Source organism: Podarcis raffonei, chromosome 17 (assembly GCF_027172205.1).
Source record: "Podarcis raffonei isolate rPodRaf1 chromosome 17, rPodRaf1.pri, whole genome shotgun sequence".
Lineage (NCBI taxonomy): Eukaryota > Metazoa > Chordata > Lepidosauria > Squamata > Lacertidae > Podarcis > Podarcis raffonei.
Window position 1 is genome coordinate 39,353,466 of NC_070618.1, and position 21,693 is coordinate 39,375,158.

Genomic DNA, 21,693 nt, shown 5'->3' on the forward strand with positions numbered 1-21,693 from the left:
AGCGGCGAGCAAGAGGCAGGTCTGTGCCCCGAGACCCTTACAGTCCCAAGGGCGGCACTGGAGGGAGCTGCGAGGGAAAGTCAACGGGGAAAGGTGCTCTGTTCGGTTCAGTTTCTCTGCAAAATGGACTGGCGGCTTATTAAAATTATAAAAAGACAACTATGCTGCATCACACATTGTATTTGTTTTCTAGGTCTTTTTGCTAGCTTGGAGGAATTTTGCAGGGTGTATGGAAATGCTGTGCATTCATTCTGTCTATTGCAGCAACAGTGCTGTGTAGGAAATTACAGGGCGACAGCGACTGTTAGGCATCGGTTGCCTGTTTTCCAGCTATATGTGACCTGCCCAGGATGGCACTGGGGTTACACAGGCCCCTGGATGCCATTTTGCTTCACTGATGGGAGCTGCACAATGGTCCGTGATTTGCTAGACTAAAATATGGCAAGCCTAGAAGCTGCTTCACTTGTAATTTCCAGTCCTGGTCCCAAGAAGGTGGGAGCTGATACTCACTCTGAGGCTGCAATCCTAACTCCGCTTACCTGGGAGTAACCCCCATTGTACAAAAGAGAGAGAAGTGAAGAGAGATGGTCAGACTTGCAGTTTGGCTGACCTTTTTGTTTGGTCAAGGGACATACCTATTCCCTTGCAGGGAATCTGGCAGGAGCCACATGCTGCCTCCAGGCGATGAGGAAGCCAGCAATGGGTGGAACAGGATCATCACATTTGAGACCCTTTCTGCCACCCGCTTCTCCCCCCACACACAATGGCCAGAGGGCTGACATGATTGCTTGTGTCTGCATGGGCATAGCCACGATTTCTGTTGGGGGGGGGCCCTCAGCTTTCCCCAACACCCTCCAGAGGTTGTTGGACTACAACTCCCATAAACCCCTGAGAACATGCTGTCTGGGGCTGATGGGAGTTGTAGACCAAAGCACCTGGAAGACACCAGGCTGAGGCGGCTGCTCTAGCTGCCTAGAGGGAGCTGCAGTTCTGCTTACGGTTCAGCCAGGTTTGGGTGGTTGCTGAAGCAACTTTCAAATCTTTCTTGTCTGACTTCCCCGGCAGATTCCATTTGGAGCTATCCAGGGTGCTACCCGCTTTGCTTGTTAGCTTAGGTGGACCTTGCCCTCTACTTTGCCTGACTTTGCTAACCTGAACTTGCTCTCTGCTTTGCTTGACTGACATTGGAACTGGTTCTGGCCTCTTGTTTCACCTGATCGGCTCTTTGGAATCTGACCTCAACTCTTTTGACCTTGCCCTGCTAGAACATGACCTCTACTTGACCAGACATTGTTATGAGATCCTGAACAGGCACCAGCCATGTCACCTTGTTTCTCTGGAGTATGTGCCTAGCACACCCACCCACCACTTAGGATACAAACCTGACCCCTGCCTGGGACGGAACATTAGATTTTGAGAGCTGAAGCAACCAATGGAGTGGAGAATTGGCTCTCTAAATTCTGGGATCTTTTGATCCACGAAGAAACTCTTATTGCCAAGGAAATGTTGCATCAGGGCCAGCTGGAGAACATTATCTCAACATGGCTGCATTATCTCTTTTTGTGAAGGTAGCCCAGAGGAGAACTGTGGGGTTGGAAGAGTGCTCAGAAGTCATGTAATCCAGACACCTTGCTGACGCAGTAGATCCACCACTAGAGCATACTTGATCCGCAGCCCTCCAAACCAGGAGTCTGTTGCATTGTTGAACAGCTTGTACTGTCAGGCAAAGTTCCCTTTCTTGCCATTTGAAGTTGTTGGTGTGAGTCTTACATGCTGGAGCAAAAGAGAACAATTTGCTCCACCATCTATGTGGCAGCCCATAAGCCAGAATGCTACTCTTCAGTCTGCATTTATGAATATACTTTGAGCCGTAATCATGGCTGTAACTGTATGAGGAGTGATGACAACAGCAGAAAAAGAGACAAACTTATAAAGAGGAGAAACAGGATTTTATGTCTTCATTATTTGTTCACTTTGAGGTCCAGTGCTGAGGGCCTTTTGGCGGTTCCCTTGCTGCGAGAAGTGAGGTTACAGGGAACCAGGTAGAGGGCCTTCTCAGTAGTGGCACCTGCCCTGTGGAACGCCCTCCCATCAGATGTCAAGGAAATAAATGGCTATCTGACTTTTAGAAGACATCTGAAGGGACCTCTGTTTAGGGAAGTTTTTAATGACTGATGTTTTAATATATTTTTAATATTTTGTTGGAAGCCGCCCAGAGTGGCTGGGGAAACCCAACCAGATGGGCGGGGTATAAATAATAAATTATTATTAATTATTTTTTCATATTTGTTTGCTTCCATTAGTTAACTTCATTGGGGGGAAGTCTATTTATTCTACACTAGCCGTTGCCAGAGGGACACGGGTGGCACTGTGGTCTAAACCACTGATCCTAGGGCTTGCTGATCGGAAGGTCGGTGGTTTGAATCCCCGTGACAGGGTGAGCTCCCGTTGCTTGATCCCAGCTCCTGCCAACCTAGTAGAATCATAGAATCATAGAGTTGGAAGAGACCACAAGGGCCATCGAGTCCAACCCCCTGCCAAGCAGGAAACACCATCAGTAGTTTGAAAGCACATCGAAGTGCAAGTAGATAAATAGGTACCGCTCCGGAGGGAAGGGTAAACGGTGTTTGATTTTGCCAGAAGCGGCTTAGTCATGCTGGCCACATGACCCAGAAAAACTGTCTGCGGACAAACGCCTGCTCCCTTGGCCAGTAAAGTGAGATGAGCACCGCAATCCCAGAGTCATTCGCAACTGGACTGAACTGTCAGGGGTCCTTTACCTTCAGCCTTTGCCAACCTGGCACCCTCCAGATATTTTGGACTACAACTATCAGCTGCACAACTTGAGCAGGGGGATGTGGTTGCTCCAATCTGTTAGCATGGAGATGTGCCGGGGAGCAGGGAGAAATCGTGCATATTATGCAGAGCTCCTTTGGAGGAAGGGTAGGATAAAAAGAATAAATAATAGGAAAACTGATGAATAAAGTGGCACAGCAAACCACTTCTGCCAGTCACTGTACAATACCTTCCATATTTCTGGTGACGTCAGTTTTCGGGGTTTTGTTCAACCATACCTAAAGGGAAGGCCAAAGCAGCCTCTTTCTGCGTATCAGAAAGAACTTCAAAGGCAAACAGGACTTAGCAGGTAGCCTTTCCTTTCAGAGGCACCTGTACTATTACACAGATGCCCAATTTAGTCCATTGTGGAGCAATTAGTGCAGAGACAAAGGTGTCTTTGATGCCTCAGACATTTCTAGGAAGAGTTACGCACGTTTAATAAAACCCAGCGGGGTCCTATAGAGGCAGCAGCCAAGGCTGGCTGTATATGAATATATGCGTTCAAAGTAATTCTTTGACTCTGGGAGTTTTGATGTCAGCAATCTCAGATTTCCAGGCAGTCTTACATTGAGAAAAGTGGTCCTGCTTTGCATCTTCTGCCTTCTGGGTGGGATCTTATGAGTAAATGTGGACTTACAAAAGTCGCAGTGTAACTTACAAACCCACCTTTGTTATTATAGCTAGTCTAATTAATAAATTGGCATGAAACCCAAACTGGCTGCACTGCATATGGAGCTGATGGGAGGATTGTTCCCTAGCAAAGCAGTTTAGCAAAAAAACCAAACCAAACCAAACCAAAACCCCACTGCTAAGGGGAATTGCTTAATTTCCTTGTGGGGCTTGGTGGTGGTGGTCAGTCCACTGAACATCTGTCTGTATTGGTGGGTGACTCGTGGAAGGCATTCTGTCCAACCTTTAGCCATATAACTGAAAACCACTAATGTGTCCTGTTCTATTATCCATTCAGGTGGGTGGTGGACCCTCCCTGCTCTCCCTGTACGTGAGTACAAAACAAGGGCCCCGTAAAGTATACTGGATTACATTTTGATCGCATTTGTGAAACACCTTATTCTACAAAGAGTTGGTGGAGGTTAAAGAAAAGGAAAAGTGGGGAACTCAGGGAGAAGAACACCTTATTTTTTCAATTGCCCCCCCTTCTGTCCAGTATTAGAAGCTGCAACTATGATTTATTATGTACATAGCTGGTAGGAACATGACTGGCAACCCCCATCAGTGCCTGGACTTCTGTGGAAAGACACAATGGGATGAAATGACAGCAGCCCCTGGTCACAAGGCCAGCCCACATATTGGATGTGATACTATGGCTGAATAATATGGGTATGAATAGGGGAGCAATCCTAAACATGTTGTGATGCCTCTCTTATCTTCTTTTTGGGTTGATGTGCATCACATAGTCTTATAAGAATAAAATTATATATATATATATATATATATATATATATATATATATATATATAGAGGCAGCAGCATCTTTCAAAGCATCTTTTTATTGCTTCTGATAGAAAAAGACATTGTCTAATCACCTTGGAACCCCGCCCCCCAACCTCTTCAAAATCCACAATCCTTGCTCAGAGGAAGAAATCCAGAGGTCCCTTTCTCTTTCTGGACCACTGGGAAGGAGTCAAAAGCCTGGAGAAGGGGCAGCAAGGAGCAGACTGCCTAAACCAGGAAAGTAGTAGGACAACGTTTCTAGCGGCTGCTTTTGTATCAGCCAATGGGAGGGCAGCATTTTGTCTCCCATCCTTTGGCCTCTCTTTTCCGCAGTCACTCCCACCATAGCACAGCTTTGGGAAAGCCTATGCCTTTAGACTACAAAGGTTGCAGAGTGCTAGGTATCTCGCTGCAGCAGTTCTACTCCTGTGCCCCGCCAGGGGGCACTTCCTGGTCAATAAGAAGTGACGCAGGCCATCTCGTCACCCAAGTCCTCTTCCTCATGGGAGCGGAAGGGCTCCTCATCGCTGTAAACGGGACCTAGGCTCCCAGCCCCACTGTGCTCCCCATCACTGCTGTACAAGGCGTGACCACCACCACCTCGGCCGCTGCTTTCGCTACCAGGGACCTTGCGACTCAGCAGGTCTGTGGCAGCACTCTCCATCTCATCAATGGTCATGTGGCAGGCATCAGCAATCTCCCGCTTGGTGAAGGCCACAAACTTTGGGTCCCGTGCATAAAGGCCTAGACCCTCAGAGATGAGCACCTGGAAGAAGAAAGATGAAAGGGTTCTGCTAGTCAAAGTTATGCAGTACACAACCAACCAAGTCAGTAGCTCAGTTTGGACATCACACCAAATCATGGTTAAGTAAGCTTACCTATGTTGTCTAAATTGGTAAACTAGTTTCAGTCAGCTGGCAAACTGGAAATAGAAATCATGGTTTGCAGTGACCTTGAAAACCATGGTTTGTGCTCACTGTGGCTTAGGATGATTCCTGAACTGACAAACCATAGTTATGGTTATCACTCTGCCTCAAGAAGCTGCTGCACAACGGAGGTGGGAGCACACTTATGAAACCAAATAAGCAACCATGGCCAGCCTGTTGTATATTTGGAAGTTCAAACCATGGTTTGGATTGTAAACTATGGATAACACAATTCATGGATTGGCATGCTGTCTTAATAGAGCCAGTGGATTCCATAGGTGAGAGACCCAAAGAGCCAGTGGATTTCATAGGTGAAACTGTTGCTCATTTCCCGTCCTCCAACTTTTAATACCACAAGCCAAACACTAGAATGGATATCAAATCCAGTAATTTGAGAATCACATATTTCTGCTAAAAGCAAATGCCTGATTTTAGCCTGCACAGTGTTGGGGATGCGCTAAAAAAACTTGTAAAGCTGTGCCCAGGACAGCCTTAGAAGGCAGCAGGAGTGAGGCTCTGGCTCTTCCTCATTCTGCCATTGCTAGTAGAACCAGAACGAACTCTGCATAATAAGGATGACACCAGCTGATGTGCACTTTTGGTTTTAGGCTGCAAAATCTGGCTTTATTTGGCATGTAATTTGAAATAATTTTCAGTGCAGCACACATACAACCCTCCTAGCGATAAAATCTCTTCTGCCCTAAGCAGCATAGTAAAGGTAAGGACTAAACCAGAGGAGCTTTCCATACTGGGGCTGGTGATATCCTTAAGTAAGAAAGGTTCACAAGCTGGAGGGAAGGCACAACTTGCCACCCCCACCCCCCACATTGTATTTATGTGTGGTTGTAGGCACACTTGCATGAGGCTGAGTAACCAAGGGAAAACAAAAGGATTTAAATACATACCAGTGTTTCACAAACTTGGGTCCCCAACTCCCATCACCCTGAGCTAGTAGGATCAGTGGTCAGGAATGATGGGAGTTGTAGTCCAACAACAGCTGGGGGTCCAAGTTTGAGAAACACCGATTCACCCACACCCACCCCAATCAGGGTGACAAAAACTATTCTTGCAGGAGGGATGAGGGGGCAGTGGAAGGTGGGTCCCAAAGAGCTGCATCCCAGAGACAGAGAAGTCTGCCTTGCACTCACCGCCTCCACCAGGCTGTCAGCACTGCCAGGCTTGTCGCTGTAGCTGTGCTTGAGTGGGCCGGGCACACGCAGCTGGCCATAAGAGCGGTAGGGCAGCTCAGGCTCATTCATGTACCAGCGCGCTCGCGACATGGGCGGAAGGCTGTTGCTGTTCTTCTCCCAGCTGTGCCCTGGCAACCCATCCTCCTCCACCAGGATTAGTGGGGCATAGAGCAACCGGCCCCGCTTAGGTGGTGTGGCCCACGACTGTGAGGATGCTGTTGAGGAGTGGCTGCCACTGTGCCACGAGTCATAGCTGCCATAGCCCTGGTACAGAGGAGAGAGCTGGTGAGATGGCCAGTGGATGGGATGGCCTCAGCAGTAGAACAGAAGTATGGTACATACTAAGTCAGTCTCTCTCTCTCTCTCTCTCTCTCTCTCTCTCTCTCTCTCTCTCTCTCACACACACACACACACACACACACCCTGTGCAAGAATTACCTGTGCACGTGCTCGGCAGGGTGGTGCATTCTGGTGGTAGGTGCCTGGGATGGGGATGTCATCACAGCTGCCTTGACGCTGCAGGCACTGGATGCTGAAGGCTGGTTTGCGGCCTACCAAAAGCAGGGAGGTGGGAAAAGGGAGGCCAGAGAAGGTATAAGAGGCCACAAGTGTGGGGTGGCTGCCCTCTGCCACACCAGCACATTTGGCTGAACCCACTGACCACCAAACTGTTTGTTCATTGGATATATTACACACCAGTGTTTTCAGAGGGGCTCACAATGTTTTTAAAAAGGTTTTTAAAAAACGAACACACACCAAGAAACATAAACTCTCACGCCACAATAACATACAGAAGAAAGGACAGCAAAGCAAACAAAAGACAAAAAAACAAAAACATACAGCAGAGACAATAACTCTATAGTGGTTTAAAAGGCCTGTTGTTTGTTTGTATATCTGGGGGGAAATGTCTTGTTGTTGGAGGGAGGCAGTGTGAGTTGTGGGGGGGCGGAGGTGAGTAGGCCGTATTGCTGAGTCTCTTCCAATTCCTGAATAGCAAGGCCAGGTTCTTTGTAATGGCCACCTAAGTATGGGTCATTAGTATAAGTGAGGAAGCTGCTCTGTCCCTGCTCCCTCACCTGTCTGGTAGTGGTAGTGAGAAGGGAAAAGAGTTGTGAGATCTGGCTAGAAGAAGCCAGAAGGCCAGAGAGGGACAGACAGATAGATAGATGATAGATAGATAGATAGATAGATAGATAGATAGATAGATAGATAGACACACACACACATATATGTCTGCTGCCCCTCATTCCAAATAAATTGAACCCTGGGTAAGTGTTGAGAACCCCTGGAATCTCACATTGCTTGGCAATTGGAGTGTCATGCAATACCGTCTCTCTCTACATATATACAGTGATACCTTGGAAGTCAAACGGAACCCATTCCAGAAGTCCGTTTGACCTCCAAAGCATTCGGAACCAAGGCACGGCTTCCAAGGCAGGAAGCTCCTGCAGCCAATCGGAAGCTGCGAAAGCCCCATCAGACATTCGGCTTCCAAAGAACATTCACAAACTGCAGTTGGCAGCGTTCGGGAGCCAAAATGGACGAGTACCAAGGCGAACCCTGAGGAACCATTAATGAGCACTGGTCAGTCAACCAGCTACAAATTCAGCTAACAGTTACCTTGTGCAGCCCCCATTTTACCAGCTTCCTTGCAATAATATAATGGGGAACTTTTTCAAAAGCTTTACTGATCCATATTCTCTATGTCCACAGCATTCCCCTGATCCATCAAGCATGTAACTCTATCAGTGTTTAAATGCTCCTCTCATGAAGAAAACTCCCTGTGCATAAAATAGCTGCATTCTGACAGAAGACTTCTCCCTGCTAGCTTTCTATCTGCAAGAAGCTACCCACCCACTCCCAGGAGAACTTTGAACCAAAGTTTGAACTAAAGTCTGAAGAAGTACTGTCTATGAAAAGCTTTTCTGCTTGACTCTGCAGCATATACGGTGGTACCTCGGGTTAAGTACTTAATTCATTCCAGAGGTCTCTTCTTAACCTGAAACTGTTCTTAACCTGAAGCACCACTTTAGCTAATGGGGCCTCCGGCTGCTGCCATGCCGTTGGAGCACGATTTCTGTTCTCATCCTGAAGCAAAGTTCTTACCCTGAGGTACTATTTCTGGGTTAGTGGAGTCTGTAACCTGAAGCGTATGTAACCCAAGGTACCACTGTATTTAAAAAGGGGGTGTATTTATGACCCAGGGGAGCCATGCAATCCAGCCCTCCTCCATTTACGCACTCCATTTACAGTTCCCTGTCATCCTGACCTGTGGGTGTGGGAGGCAAGAGGCGCCTGCGCTTGGGTTGCCTGCCATCCAGCATGCCATTAACCATCCCATTGTTGATGCGCCGGGAAGGGAGGGGCAAAGAGCCGCCATAGCTGTTGTCCCAACGACGACGATGGGGCTGTGGAGTGTGAAGACAGGGCTGCCTGCATAGGGAAGAAAGCACACAAATCAGTGAATGACAAAACAGCCTTCGTTCCTAATGGCCCTGGAACCCTCGTTCTTTGCAGCCTCAGCGCTGAGTGAGCATGCTGGCCCCAAGGAAGCAAAGGCCTGGAAGGGATTTGAAAAGGCCATCAAATCCAACCCCCTGCCAGTTCGGGAAATCCACTATGACAGGTGGTCAACAAAACCTCAAACAAAGAGTCCACCAGTACCATCCGAGGCAGTCTGTTCCACTCTCAGTTTGCACCATGAGGAATTTCTTCCTGGTGTTGGGATTTGCCACAATCACTTACTGTCCACATACTGTGGCCCTTCAACAATGAGGGGCATATATCATAAAGACACCAATGTCTATGCTGTCCCTCAGTGGTGACATTGGGTCCGGATGCCCCTTTCACGTAGTCATGTTCCGCGGATGGAGGAAATTATGTGATTCTTTACTATTTGACTTCTGCATGAAGGAGCAGGATTGCAGCAGAAGGTGCCACATTATTCCTCCACTGAGATGTTAACTGGAACAATGTGGAACTGGACTACAGGGAAGCAGTCATTTTGTTATGGCAACTTGCAAATAAGGCCAGAGCCATGTCCAAAGCTGCTCTGTTCTGTCTCAGGACCTGACTCTTACCTGTCACGGGAGGCCAGGCTCTCAGAGTCCTCTTCCCGGCTATAGTATCCCTGCTCCACTGAGGTGTCCTCCCTGTAGTCTTCGGTGTGTGTGGCTTCTTCATGCACTGTAGGTGGGATGCCGCTGCTATCAGAGCTCCGCCTGAAGAGGTACAGAGGGCTGTAAGGAACTCTGGAATCCTGGCTCCTGCCTCCCCACTCAGCCACACCACACCCTTCCTTCCCTCGCAAGCCCAGGACCTCATCCCGGCCAGCACCTGCTCATCCTGCGCCGGGTGGGGATGTTGGGCAGTTCAGCAGGTTCATCATTGCCCCCAACATTCTCCTCATAGTGGGTTGGTCCATTAGTCATGTGGGAGAGGCTGACGCTTGAGGGGTGCCGGGAGCCCACAAGGCCATTCATCAGAGTCTTGTTCTCCCCATCTGGTGAAGCAGCTGTGATGTGGTGGTCAGGTGCACTGCCATACAATGCCTCAGAGCTCTGTGGGAAGAGAGAAGCCTGGGCATGTCATAAAAACCAACAGTGCTTCTGAACAGTCCATTGCTGCCCTCAGATCACTTCACACATCTCAGGAGCACTGAAGGTCTGCAGCACAAAATCTGGCTGCTTGTTTAAAATATGAATGTGTGAACTTTGATCTCCTTCATCTCTCCAGCTCCTGACCACTTATGCATATTCTTTCTTCCTCAAATTTGCATTCTGCCAGTCCTTCCCTCCTGAGGCTCCTCTGCCCTCCATCTGCCTGGACCATCCTTACTTGCAGCTCTAATATGAAGTTGAACTGGCTTTTCTTTATGACTTCCAGTGCAAATCTCCAGCCCTGATATCGGGATGCCAGAGAGATCCCATGCTGAGAACAAGGCTAATGTTCTCTGGCTACTCCAGCCAGAGGCAGCTTCCCTTTTATAATGGGAATTTGGGCTATGAGCAACCCTAGCATCTTCCTACCTCTGTGCCTTTCCAGACATCTTTTTTTATTGAGCATTCATCATGATTTGTTCTCATGACGCTATTGCTGCAATACCATTGCGCCTGCGGAAGTGCTGGGGTTGTCACAGGTTTCTGTCAGCACAAAAGTGCCTGAGCTTCTGGAGTCGGTATTGACAAGCCATGAGCACTTTACAACTTTGCAGAAAGAATTCTTATTTCCTTCCTCCAAATCTCTCACAACCTTAGTAATTTCTTCTCTTCTGGAATTTGGAACAACATATTGTACACACATCTGTTCTCTCAGCAATTCAGTTGCAGCCTTTTCCAATTTGGGAACAGAACAAGGGGCGTGGAAAAGCAGCGGAGAACTGGTTAGTAGAAACATTTCCAATTTGGCATTCCACACTAAGCTCTCTGGGAAGGTGGTTGAAAGAGCAGAAACCAGGATTTACCTTTCAAAAGAATTTGCTCTCCATCACTTTTTACGTAAAATGATTCTGTAAATTATTTTCAAATCTGCTAATTAGATATACTATGACACTCTATCATAATAACTGAATAGAATACAGTTCTGGAAGTTTATATACAGTAAATATTAATTTGGCATCCTTTAGTTTGAATGGAGGGTGGTAGCAAACAAAATTAAAACCAAGAGGAAACAAGAGACTATGCAGTGCCTTGAGTTAAAGCAGCCATCCCCAGCCATTAGGGCCTAATAAACAAGAGTGATGGGAGGCGCATTCCATCAATGTCTGGAAGGCCATGGATTTCTCACATTGTCTAGGCTTTGTCTAACTTCACCTATCTCTTCTATAGATTTCCTGGCACCTGGCAAGGAGGCCCCTGGTGGTTATTATTCCACTGCCTTCCTCACTGAGCTGCGCCATGTGCTCCACCTCTAGAAAATTATTTCCCAACCTGAGATTTGATAATAACTACTGTGAATGTGGAGTGAAAGGTCCCTTCTGAACTCCAGTGGACAATGTTTTTGGCCCTATGGTAATCTTCCTCTCTGGCGATCACTCATAGCCAAGTAAGATTGTCTTCCATGAAAACGGTCTTAACAGTGAGTCTGTAAGTGGAGGTCAATTCTGGATCCACCTGTCCATCCACGGTGGGGACAGAGGTTTCTGGGCAGGAGTTGATCATGGTGAGGGATTGCCTAGCGTGCCTTCCTCTTAGCTCATTTCTCCTTTTCGTCCTAAGTTCAAGTTTCTTCAAAGTCCATGACACCTTTGGTCAAGGCTGTTCTCCAGCTGGAGTGCTTGCAGGCCAGTGTTTCCCAGCTATCAGTTATCCCTATGGTAGTAGTCCATGATAACCAATACTCTGTCTGCTTTTCTGCCCTGCTCAATTAGTGGGCAAAGAGGAGGCATCACTGAGGTGATGAACCTATATTTGGGCTGTACCATGGGAGCTGCCATGACTGAATTCTGCTCTGTTAAAAAGAGAAATCCCAACAGGTAGAAAACTAGTACGTCCAGAAAGAAGAATTCTACTTTAGCATTCTTCCTAACATGTGTTTTCCAGGTGCAGGGAATGTTTTGATATGGAGCAGCATTCAGTCATATGATTCTTCCATATGTTGAGTCCAAAGTGGTGCACTCCAGATGGAGGTTAACTCACTCAGAGAAAACTAGACCAAATGCTCACCTTATAGGTCACGGTTTCCTCCTCACACACAGTTTCCTCAGCTTCCTCCTCTTCTTCCAGGTCACAGGACATGGCCCGGCGGATCTCAGGCCCCAGATCTTGCAAACTTTTCAACCCAGCCTGAATGGGAGAGAAGCACCAAAGCAGCAGGATCAGCCAGCCTGGTATCCATGTTGCATTCTCTGTTCATAGAGCAGCTAAGAGGCCCACAGCAAAACAAGGATACTCACCTGCAAGGCAGTAGAGTTGCTTGGGGACCCATCTGGACCAAGCATTCCTTTCTCCTTCCGCTTACGGAATTTACGGAAGTAATCCTGGATCAGGAATGTGGCATAGAACTTTCCAACAGTGACCTCCTCCTCTGCCAAGGGAAGATGTTAAGTGCACTCTTGTTAGGAATCTGTGGCTTGTTTTTGGGAACAGCTGTATTTCCAAAAAGCTCCATGGAATAGGTGGGCTGGTTTTTAAAGGTCACAGTGCCCTATGGCATCTTAAAGAGTACAACCTTAATTTATGGTGGCAGTCTTGAAGGTGCCACAGGAGCCCCTGCTTTATTTCCTCTGAAACAGATTAACATGGCTCTTCTGCAGATCTGAAGGTCTATTTCCCCCAAAGATGATCTCCATCTTGCGCCAAATACAATATGACTTTATTTCCCCCCAGAGTGGCTGGGGAAACCCAGCCAGATGGGCTGGGTATAAATAATAATAATAATAATAATAATAATAATAATAATAATAATAATAATAGCAAAATTCTTCATATATGCAAGATCCTTCATAAACAGGGCTGGCAATGGGCAAGACTGGCACCTGCTCCAAGCTCCATGGTTGCTGAAAGTGCCCATCAAGCCAACACAGCCTCTGACTTCCCCATTTCTCTTGATACTCTGGAGGTATGTGGGTAGGACACATTAAAGCATGGTGTGGTTTTGCCCAGTGCCTGCTGTAGATCACTTACTTGGTGCTCTGCAAACACTCAATACTCTCCAGGACGCTTGCCAAGCTACAGTGCTCTCCCAGTCCCCTAGGTCCACTGAGCTCCTTGCATCATTGCTGCAGGAATCCCAAGTATCACTACAGCATCATGTCTTCCAAGCTTCCTTTCCTTATCCTTTGCTGAACTTGCCAAGGTGGCCCTCAGAAGGTAAAGCAGATGCCACCTCCGGTTGCTACACAACAATGCCCTAAGCAACCTAGAGATTACTTCAGTGCTTGGACCAGCCCTGAGAGCAAACCAGCACCCTGTTAAATGGGACTCAGAGTAGGTTCTGGATGGAAAGCCAAGAGTGCTTGGTTCAGTTTTTATCTCTGGGCAGTGGGGATGGGACAGAGTCCTGTTGCTAGGACAAAGGGGCACTGACCTTCTGGTGGAGGGATAACTTCATCCAGGATTTTGGGCTTGGTCCGCTTCCAGATCTTTTTGATTACTGCACGAAGCTCCTTATTTGCCACATCCAGGTCTCCTACAAGAGTGGGGGGAGAATGAGGACCACACCACACATTTAAAGCACATGGCTCCCCCACAAAAACCTGGGAAGTATAGTTTACGCCCAACAGAGCTACAATTCCCCAAATCCTTTAAATGTGCTTTAAGTTTGTGGGGTGGATCTGAACAAAACCCCTCTTCTAGATTCCTGCACTAGGGGGTTACAGTAATGCCTTGGCCCCAATCCGTGCCCTTGCGGTCTACTCTGGGGTTTGCCTGTGACTTCTCAGGACGCTGCAGCTCAAGCCCAAGTCCTTGCAATGGCTGTTCCACTGAACTAGTCCCGCTTACATGATTCTCTCCATCTATACATATGACTGGGGTGGGGAGGTGACAAATGCCCCCCACAGATCACCCCTATTGCCTGCTTCTGTGGTTAGGCAGATGTTCTGTGGAATATGAGCAGTGGGTTCTAGTCAGTTATGTTTCTTGCTGCATTTTTGTGCCTTTAAAATGTTTTTTTAAATTGTGTTTTGTATTTTGTTGTCTATATGAATTATGTAAAGGGACGCAGGTGGTGCTGTGGTCTAAACCACTGAGCCTAGGGCTTGCCGATTGGAAGGTCGGCGGTTCGAACCCTCGCAGCGGGGTGAGCTCCTGTTGTTCAGTCCCTGCTCCTGCCCACCTAGCAGCTCAAAAGCACATCAAAGTGCAAGTAGATAAATAGGTACCACTCTGGTGGGAAGGTAAACGGCATTTCTGTGCGCTGCTCTGGTTTGCCAGAAGCGGCTTAGTCATGCAGGCCACACGACCCGGAAGCTGTCTGCGGACAAACACCAGCTCCCTTGGTCTATAGAGCGAGATGAGCGCGCAACCCCAGAGTCGTCCGCGACTGGACCTAACGGTCTGGGGTACCTTTACCTTTGCCTTTATGAATTATGTAAGAAATTTGATTGGATGAGCAATCCCAATATAAAGATAATGAATAACAAGCAAGCGAACAAACAAATGCCCAGGGTGACCACTGGGGGTGCCTTGTAAACAACGAGGTGCGCACAGGGTAGGTGGGGGTCCAAGCCAATGCGGAGTGGGGTGAAGGTGGGGCAGTGGAAACTGGAGGTGGCTGAAGCAAGGCCTTCTGGCCTGACCCAAAGGACAGTTGCAGGAGGCGGGGAAGGAGAAGTGACGCTTGGGACCAGATCGTATTTTTAATGCTGGGTCTTAGCCCTGGAATTTGGAACGTTTGGCTGAATAGCCTGCATTATTTGTGGCCACCACTGACCCTTTCAAAGTATTTCTTTCCGCAATCCTGCAAAAGCCTAGCAGGACAGGAGAGAAGTTTCTAACTTTCCACTTTCTCTTCTGTGGATTTCCAGGGAAGGAGTATTTCGGCTAGGTGTGTGGCATAAGATGGGAGTTGCAGTTGCTACTAGCAACTGTGCAAGTGGATTTGCATAAATCCAGTTACGTGCTTGGAGAAAAAACATCATTCCCGGAGAGTATAAAATGTTCTTTCCCATCAGCTAGTAACAATTCTGCCATGAGAACCGTCTTGTACCTCACCTTCTGTTTTGATCTTGAGGGATGTCCGCACCAAGGCAAAGAGAGTGGCATTGAAGGTGACAGTTCCATCTGAGTTCAGGGGCATGTTCATAGCCACCAGCCTCTGCAGAGACAAATGAATTAAAAGCAAGAATCCTTGCCACCTGTCCTCCCCAGCTACCTCTCTGCTGTAGCCCCACCCACCTCATTCCCTTCATAAAGTCCTCCAAGGGAACCCATGAGGACTGATAGCTCTGGAGCTAGAACCCAGCCACGATGTTCTCCTAGGAAGCGAGAACCCAGGAGTCACACTCAGGTGAGCCCCTTGAGATTACCTTGCAAGCTACTCGGTGGGGGCAGAGTTTCCCAAAGCCCAGCGGGGGCTGTATCCGGCGTAGCAGAGTCACTACATCAAGGTGCTTGATGCGGCCCCTGGGGGAAGAGAACTTATTTATTAGTTGCAGGTTTGATCCCTGTAAGGGACAGTTGCATATTCCTGCATTGCAGGGGGTTGAACTACATGCTCCTCCGGGTCCCTTCCAACTCTAGAATTCTGTGATTCTATTATTTATTGCATTTATATTCTACTCTTTTCTCCATGGAGCTCAAGGTGGTGTACATGGTTCTTCCCTCCCTCATTTAATCCCCACAGCAATTGTGACTGACTCCAAGGGGAGCTTCAGGGCCAAATGGGGATTTGAACCCTAGTCTCCCAAGTCCTAGTCCAACACTCTCACCACTGCACCACATTGGCATCTCAAGTGGGTGGTAAGGAGCTGTGGGATAGGTGGGCTGCTGCCTCCCTCAATGGGACTATGAGTGGCGGCAGACTAGCCATGGCCTAGAAAAGACCCCTGTTCCTTATGTGAACTATGTGAAGCAAAGCCATTACTCTCCTCCAGCTCTGCTCCTCTGGGTCAGGAAGTGACAGGTCCAAGTACACTGTTTAGCAGGGGCATCTTACCCATAGAGGCTAGTGGCACGCCAGGGCACCAAGTTCTGGAGGGCGCCAGGGAAGAGGCAGAGGCTGGACACGGCACTTCCTGGCATCAGCTCGCCGCCCTCGCCTGCCTCTGCCACGCCACGTCGAAGCAGCGCCACGCCCGGAGCCTCCGTCTGCCGTGGCCACCGCGGCACGAAGCGGCCAGCTGAGTCAGGAGGTGCCGTGTCCAGCCTCCACCTCTTCCCCACTGGAGGAGCCGCCCTCCAGCCGCTGCCTGCCTCCTCCAGCCCTGCACCGGAGGGAGCATTGCACCACGGCGCCAGATATGCTTAAGATGGCCCTGATGTTTAGTGCCCCTTGTGGCACAGAATGACACCGGCAAAAATGTTAAAATAACACCCCTCTTATTGCCTGAGATTTCAAGATATTGTATCACGGGACCTCTGCAAATGGAGCTATAAACCAGGAGAAGGACAAAACTTCTCTCTGCTGCCCCTAGTGGAAAGTTCCAGAATTTCTGGATGATCGGAACATTCCATTGCATTTCCATGTAAGTAGCTACTGTAATTGCAGAAAAAAGACATGTGTCTCTTACTTGGCAGCTGGATCGTACTCTGACCAGATCCTCTTGAATTCATCAAGATGGTGGGGACCCAGAATGGACCAGTCCCGGGTCAGATAGTCAAAATTATCCATGATGACAGCAACAAAGAGGTTGATGATCTAGAAGAGGTGAAATGGAGTGAAGGTCAGTGAATGCACCCAAAGAGCGCATGAGAGGCAAGGAGAGCAAGACCTCAGAGGCAAACAGCCTGTTCCTCTGAATATCAAGATCACTAGGACTTACTCCCAAGTAAGTGTCTTTTGAGTTGTAGCCACCATTGGAAGGGTGTATATTACAAGGCTTTCCATGAACCAGAGCTCATAAACTCTCACGGAAACTGCTTTCAGGGCTTTGACTCAATGTTGGAATGTGCACAATTAGCACCATGTTGAGGACAGATAAATGAAATTCCTTCTTCAGACAGTCGGACTCACTTCCCCTGGATGGAATGGCTTTAAAAGAGGATTAGACAAATTCACAGAGGAGAGGGCTATCAATGGCTACTAGCCAAGGTGGCCATGCTCTGCCTCCATAGCTGGAGGTGGCAATGCTTCTGAAACCACGGGAGGTGAGAGGGCTGCTCTTATGCTCACGTTCGGCTCCCTGGTTTCCCCCAGGCATCTGCTGATGCTGAGCTAGAGGGGCCAGTGGCCTGATCCAGCAGGTTCTTCTGTTCTTATGAGGAGAGCGCATAAGAGCATGGGCAAAGCCCATTTCCGCCAATTCACATGTTTAGGATTGGCGAGGAAAACCTTCATGTCAGAAGATGGTTATGATGAGTCATAGTGTTAGCAATTAAGCATGGCATGGGAATGCCCAGTGCCAGCTAGAGGCAGTGGTGGAAAAAATGGGTTAAATCTGGCATAGACCATCTGCCTAAGATTCAGTGCTGGTACAGGGATACCACCAAAAGGTGTAAGGCACACACTGAGGCACTTTGCTGTTCCCCCTGCACTGTCGTTCTCTTGCACATTGGCTAAGCAGAGCTGCAGCAGAAACATTTTGAGATCTCTGGGCAAGGACAGATAAGAAAGCAACCAAGAGATGAGGAGGAGAATTTTGAGAGGACAAATGGCAGGGAGGTAAAGGGTTAAACTTTAATGGAGAGCAGGAGCTCTCCCTTAAAGGAAACCAAAAACATTCTGCCCATTCCCGATGCAATGCCCACTTTGGCTTTCAGGGACCAAGGCTGGGAAATGGCCCACCGCAGTCCCCCCGCCTGGTGCAAACAAGGGCTTTCACATGTTGGCTACAACTGGGAGTCTGGCTCTGCAAAGCAGGATTGGCATCTGTTTTTTTGGAACTGGCTGAGGCGGAAGAGAGCAGAGGGAAGTCTGCTGCAGAGTCTCACCAAGAAGGCGCAGAGCATGAAGAAGCTGATGAAGTAGACAATGGCAAAGTTGCTGCCACAAGTGAACTCCTCGCCAGGCTCATAGTCGGACTCGGGGTCACAGCGTTTGCCAGGCAAACTGGCCAGCATGATCTCCTGCCAGGCTTCCCCTGTTGCACACCTGGAGGGAGACAGGTGGAAAGAACATGGTGAAAGCCACCAACTGGGGCTAAGGACCAAGGCACCCTGTGGGAAAGGGGCAGAAGCTTTGCTGCGGGGGCACTTAGGAAGATGTTATTATTCCTCAGGGGCTCCTGTTTTTTTCAGTCAGCTCACTGGTTCCACACACAGAGGGACCACCAGAAGGTCTTAAAATGGGCTTAAGTTGTTAAATGCAGAAATACTTTTGCAAAGAGGCACCTGAAGAGCAGCAGCACTGCCTGTGGGAAGGTCTGGAAGTTGTTGTTGCGGTTGATTGGCGTACTGTCCTGCATGGCGACTTTGCCAAAGGTCTGAAAGGCAAGGAAAGCACTCTCAGAGCCATGCCAAGATGTCACGAACAGATTCCACCTGCAGAATCTCTGTGAAGCAAACTGGAATACAAACCATTAAGCCCTCCTCTCCTATAAAAGAGTGGAGAATGAAACTGCACCAGCACCACACAACTAGAACTATGACAGGAAGCAGGATGGTGCTTACAGCACTGGACCAGGTCCAAGGCCTTCCTGTATGTGGTGATAAGCGAAAGCCCACTTACTGTTTCTCACAGACATCACTCATTCATCCTGCATGCTACAGAATCCTATGCAGTACTCCAGTTGGAATAGCAGGCATGCACATGTGTTTGTGCATGTGTAAGTAAGTGTGCTGGGTGTCCCTTTTCTTAAAGCATGTACCCACACACATGATGCACCTAGAGCCCCTTGCACAATAAAGGCAAAGCCCACTCATAGCACACAAATTGTGGCATGAATTAATTTGCTTCTCGGCAAGCTTGGAGAGCAGTAGGGGAGGTTCTGTCTGCTCACCTGCATACCGATGACTGCATAGATGAAGAAGATCATGGCAATAAGAAGGGCAACGTATGGCAAAGCCTGGAGGTTGAACAAACACAGAGTGAACTGGGAGTACTGGACCCACCCAGCTACCAGGCTCAGACATGCCTGGTTTAGCCCAGTACACAGCACAGCCTATAAAGGATGCTTCTGTTTGTGCTCAGCATTTCTCTAGCATGCTCTTCTCCTCCCTATGTGTTGGATGGAGCACGGCATGCTTTGATCCACTGTGGGAGGGAAAGGCCACATCCCAGGAAATCCCACTGACCTGGAAGGATTTGATGAAGGTCCAGAGCAGGGTGCGGATGCCCTCGCCTTTGCTGAGCAACTTGACCAGGCGCATGACACGGAAGAGGCGGAAGAAGGTGATGGAGATGCGAGAGCTGTCCTCCGAGCTCTGTGGAGGCAGAGAGAGAAGTCAGGTTGGCAGCACCCGCATGACGACAACAAAGACCTCCATGCAAGTCAGGCATGAGGGATCATGGCCCTCCAGATATTGACAGACTCCACTCCCAGCAACCCTGGTCCTCATGGCTGCAGCTCAGGGATGATAGAAGCTGGAGGGCTGCAACAGGTTCCCCGCCACTCCTGTATGATGTATAGACATGCTACACGCAACTTGGTGCACAGCAGATGCAAAAGGCAGGGAGCCTTTCTCAGGCCCAGGGCCACATTCTGTTCTAGGCAACCTTCCAGGGGCTGCATGCTGGCGCCTGTATCAAGAGCAAAATTGGGAAGGCAACAAATGTAAATTTTGCTTTTGTACAGTAGATTAGTTTCTGCACACACTCGGGCATGCCTTTCTACCCTCCATCCAGACCAGCAAGAGGCATGATCAGAGCTCAAGGACACATTCCAGACAGGCAAAAATGCTTGTGGTGCAAAGCAAGGCCATTGTGGGGTGTTGCTTGTGGGTAGAAGGCATGGCCAGGATGGGTCTGGAGGGGCATGCTTAGCACTTGAGCCTGAAGTTCTTCACTCCTGAACTGATCCACCCACGTATGGAAGATCCTTCTGGCTCTGGTCAGGTCATTTCCCCAGCAATCCACAGGTCAGCAGCAGCCTGTGGGAGTTCATAAGCAGAGCCTGGATAGTCTCCCTGCTGTCTGTCCAAAGCACCTGGTGCCAGGAGGAACACTGCCTCTGCACATAGCTGTCATAGGCAATACATATGTATCTTGGCCACCCATATTCCCACAACCACAGGGCCATCCTATACACAAGACAAAGGAAACAAAAAGCCCTTTTAGCATCTACCCTGAAGGCAGAGCAATCTGATGGGAAGGCCTGCTACAACTTCTCCCAGGTTCAGAGCTGCCTGCTTTGCCCCTGGCCCAGAATCAAGGGGAAGAGGGTTGTGTTGTTGCCAGGCAACTGTGCTACTCTCCTTTGTTGGGCATCTTTCTGCTGCTGTGGGTGACATAAGGAAGTGCCTGCTTGTGAAAGTGGCAGCAGTGGGGTTGGATTCAGCAAGAAAGAAGGTGAAGCAAAAGCCCCAAATCCAGGCAGCCCACCACTCAGGACTACCTTGACAAAGTTCCATCACATGAACCCTGTCAATGCTTGCACACATCAGGCCAATGCTGCCTTTGCACACACAAAAACCTCATGCCAGATGCATGTTCACCCATCCAAGGGAAGGCACGGTGTGTCAGGAGGACCCAGGGCCACAGCAGATGAATGGTGTCAGGTGAGGGAGGGTTCAGCCTGAGCACCACCAACCAGCACTAGCCAAAGCGCAAGATTACAAAAGACCAAGCAGGCCTGCAAATAAAGCCCCCTGATGCCAAAAGGCAGAATGAACCAATTGATACTAGTCCCTGACTCCCTATGAAAGCAGAGTTGGGGCAGACTGGCTGGCTTTGCTTCTCCTTTGCTGATTAATACACAATTTTGCTTTGTAATTATGCAGTTTTGCCTCCCCCCCCACCTTGATGGGCATTATGTCTGGCAACACATCAGCTGTCAACACCTGGTGAATCATATGTGCAATGACTCAAACATAGCACACTCACAGCTATAGACACACACACACCACACACACAGCATCTGCACACAGTTGCCTGAATTTGGAGGCCCTTAAATGATCACTTGCGACCCCCATGACATCCAGTTACTCTCAATATCTGACCCAGCCACCACAAGACTGCTTGTTACCCCCAAGCTTACACCATCTGCAAACACTTAATTTATTACATGATATACTGCATTTCCTCCAAGGAGCCATATGTGGTGTCTCTCTCCATTTTATCCTCACAACAAACCTGTGAGGTAGATTAGGCTGAGAGTTTGCCACCCTGCTTCATGGCTGAGTAGGAATTTGAACCTGGCCCTCACCAGTCCTAGTCTGACAATCACTACACCATACCGGCTCTCTTATGAACCTGTTTGTTGCATACACTTAGCAGTGACGCAGCTAGCCCTTCCACCACCCCTTTCCAAACTTTCTTGAGATTAAATACATGTGCAATACCTCTCCAACATGACCTCCATTCTAACGCAGGATAATGAAGGGAATGATGATGGCAAAGACGAAACGAGGGTTCATAACATCCAATGGGAGGCAGCGGCATGGCAGAGAACAGGTGAGAAAGTGAGAGAGAAATAGCAGAATGGATACATAGATGGATAGACAAAAGGCAAAGAGATGGGCAATTATAAAGGTGGATAAATAAATGAACTCCAAAAGATGCTTTGCTTTTAAACCATCTAATCAGTTTGG

The 21,693-nt window shown here is 48.6% G+C and overlaps 2 protein-coding genes across 6 annotated transcripts in view; one reads left to right on the top strand and one right to left on the bottom strand.

Moving 5' to 3' along the window:
- Positions 1-4,360: 4,360 nt before the first annotated feature.
- Positions 4,361-21,693, bottom strand: part of CACNA1F (calcium voltage-gated channel subunit alpha1 F) — a 58,426-nt gene continuing 41,093 nt past the window's right edge. For 2 of the 4 annotated variants that reach the window (XM_053370967.1, XM_053370966.1), the window contains 17 exons: positions 21,445-21,465; positions 19,240-19,368; positions 18,945-19,010; positions 18,337-18,428; positions 17,938-18,097; positions 16,578-16,705; positions 15,375-15,471; positions 15,061-15,163; positions 13,433-13,534; positions 12,300-12,430; positions 12,070-12,189; positions 9,743-9,966; positions 9,487-9,627; positions 8,676-8,839; positions 6,845-6,957; positions 6,365-6,670; positions 4,361-5,056 (listed from right to left, as the gene is read on the bottom strand). In XM_053370967.1, the coding sequence (XP_053226942.1) occupies positions 4,745-5,056; positions 6,365-6,670; positions 6,845-6,957; positions 8,676-8,839; positions 9,487-9,627; positions 9,743-9,966; positions 12,070-12,189; positions 12,300-12,430; positions 13,433-13,534; positions 15,061-15,163; positions 15,375-15,471; positions 16,578-16,705; positions 17,938-18,097; positions 18,337-18,428; positions 18,945-19,010; positions 19,240-19,368; positions 21,445-21,465 (2,409 nt within the window). In that variant the 3' untranslated portion in view covers positions 4,361-4,744. The remainder of the gene's footprint in view (positions 5,057-6,364; positions 6,671-6,844; positions 6,958-8,675; positions 8,840-9,486; positions 9,628-9,742; positions 9,967-12,069; positions 12,190-12,299; positions 12,431-13,432; positions 13,535-15,060; positions 15,164-15,374; positions 15,472-16,577; positions 16,706-17,937; positions 18,098-18,336; positions 18,429-18,944; positions 19,011-19,239; positions 19,369-21,444; positions 21,466-21,693) is intronic. The other 2 variants (XM_053370968.1, XM_053370965.1) reach the window with 1 other exon arrangement.
- HSD17B10 (hydroxysteroid 17-beta dehydrogenase 10) overlaps positions 8,451-21,693 on the top strand; it is a 239,552-nt gene continuing 226,309 nt past the window's right edge. For both annotated transcript variants that reach the window (XM_053371028.1, XM_053371029.1), the window contains exon 1: positions 8,451-8,454. The gene's annotated coding sequence lies outside the window, so the exon portion shown is untranslated. The remainder of the gene's footprint in view (positions 8,455-21,693) is intronic.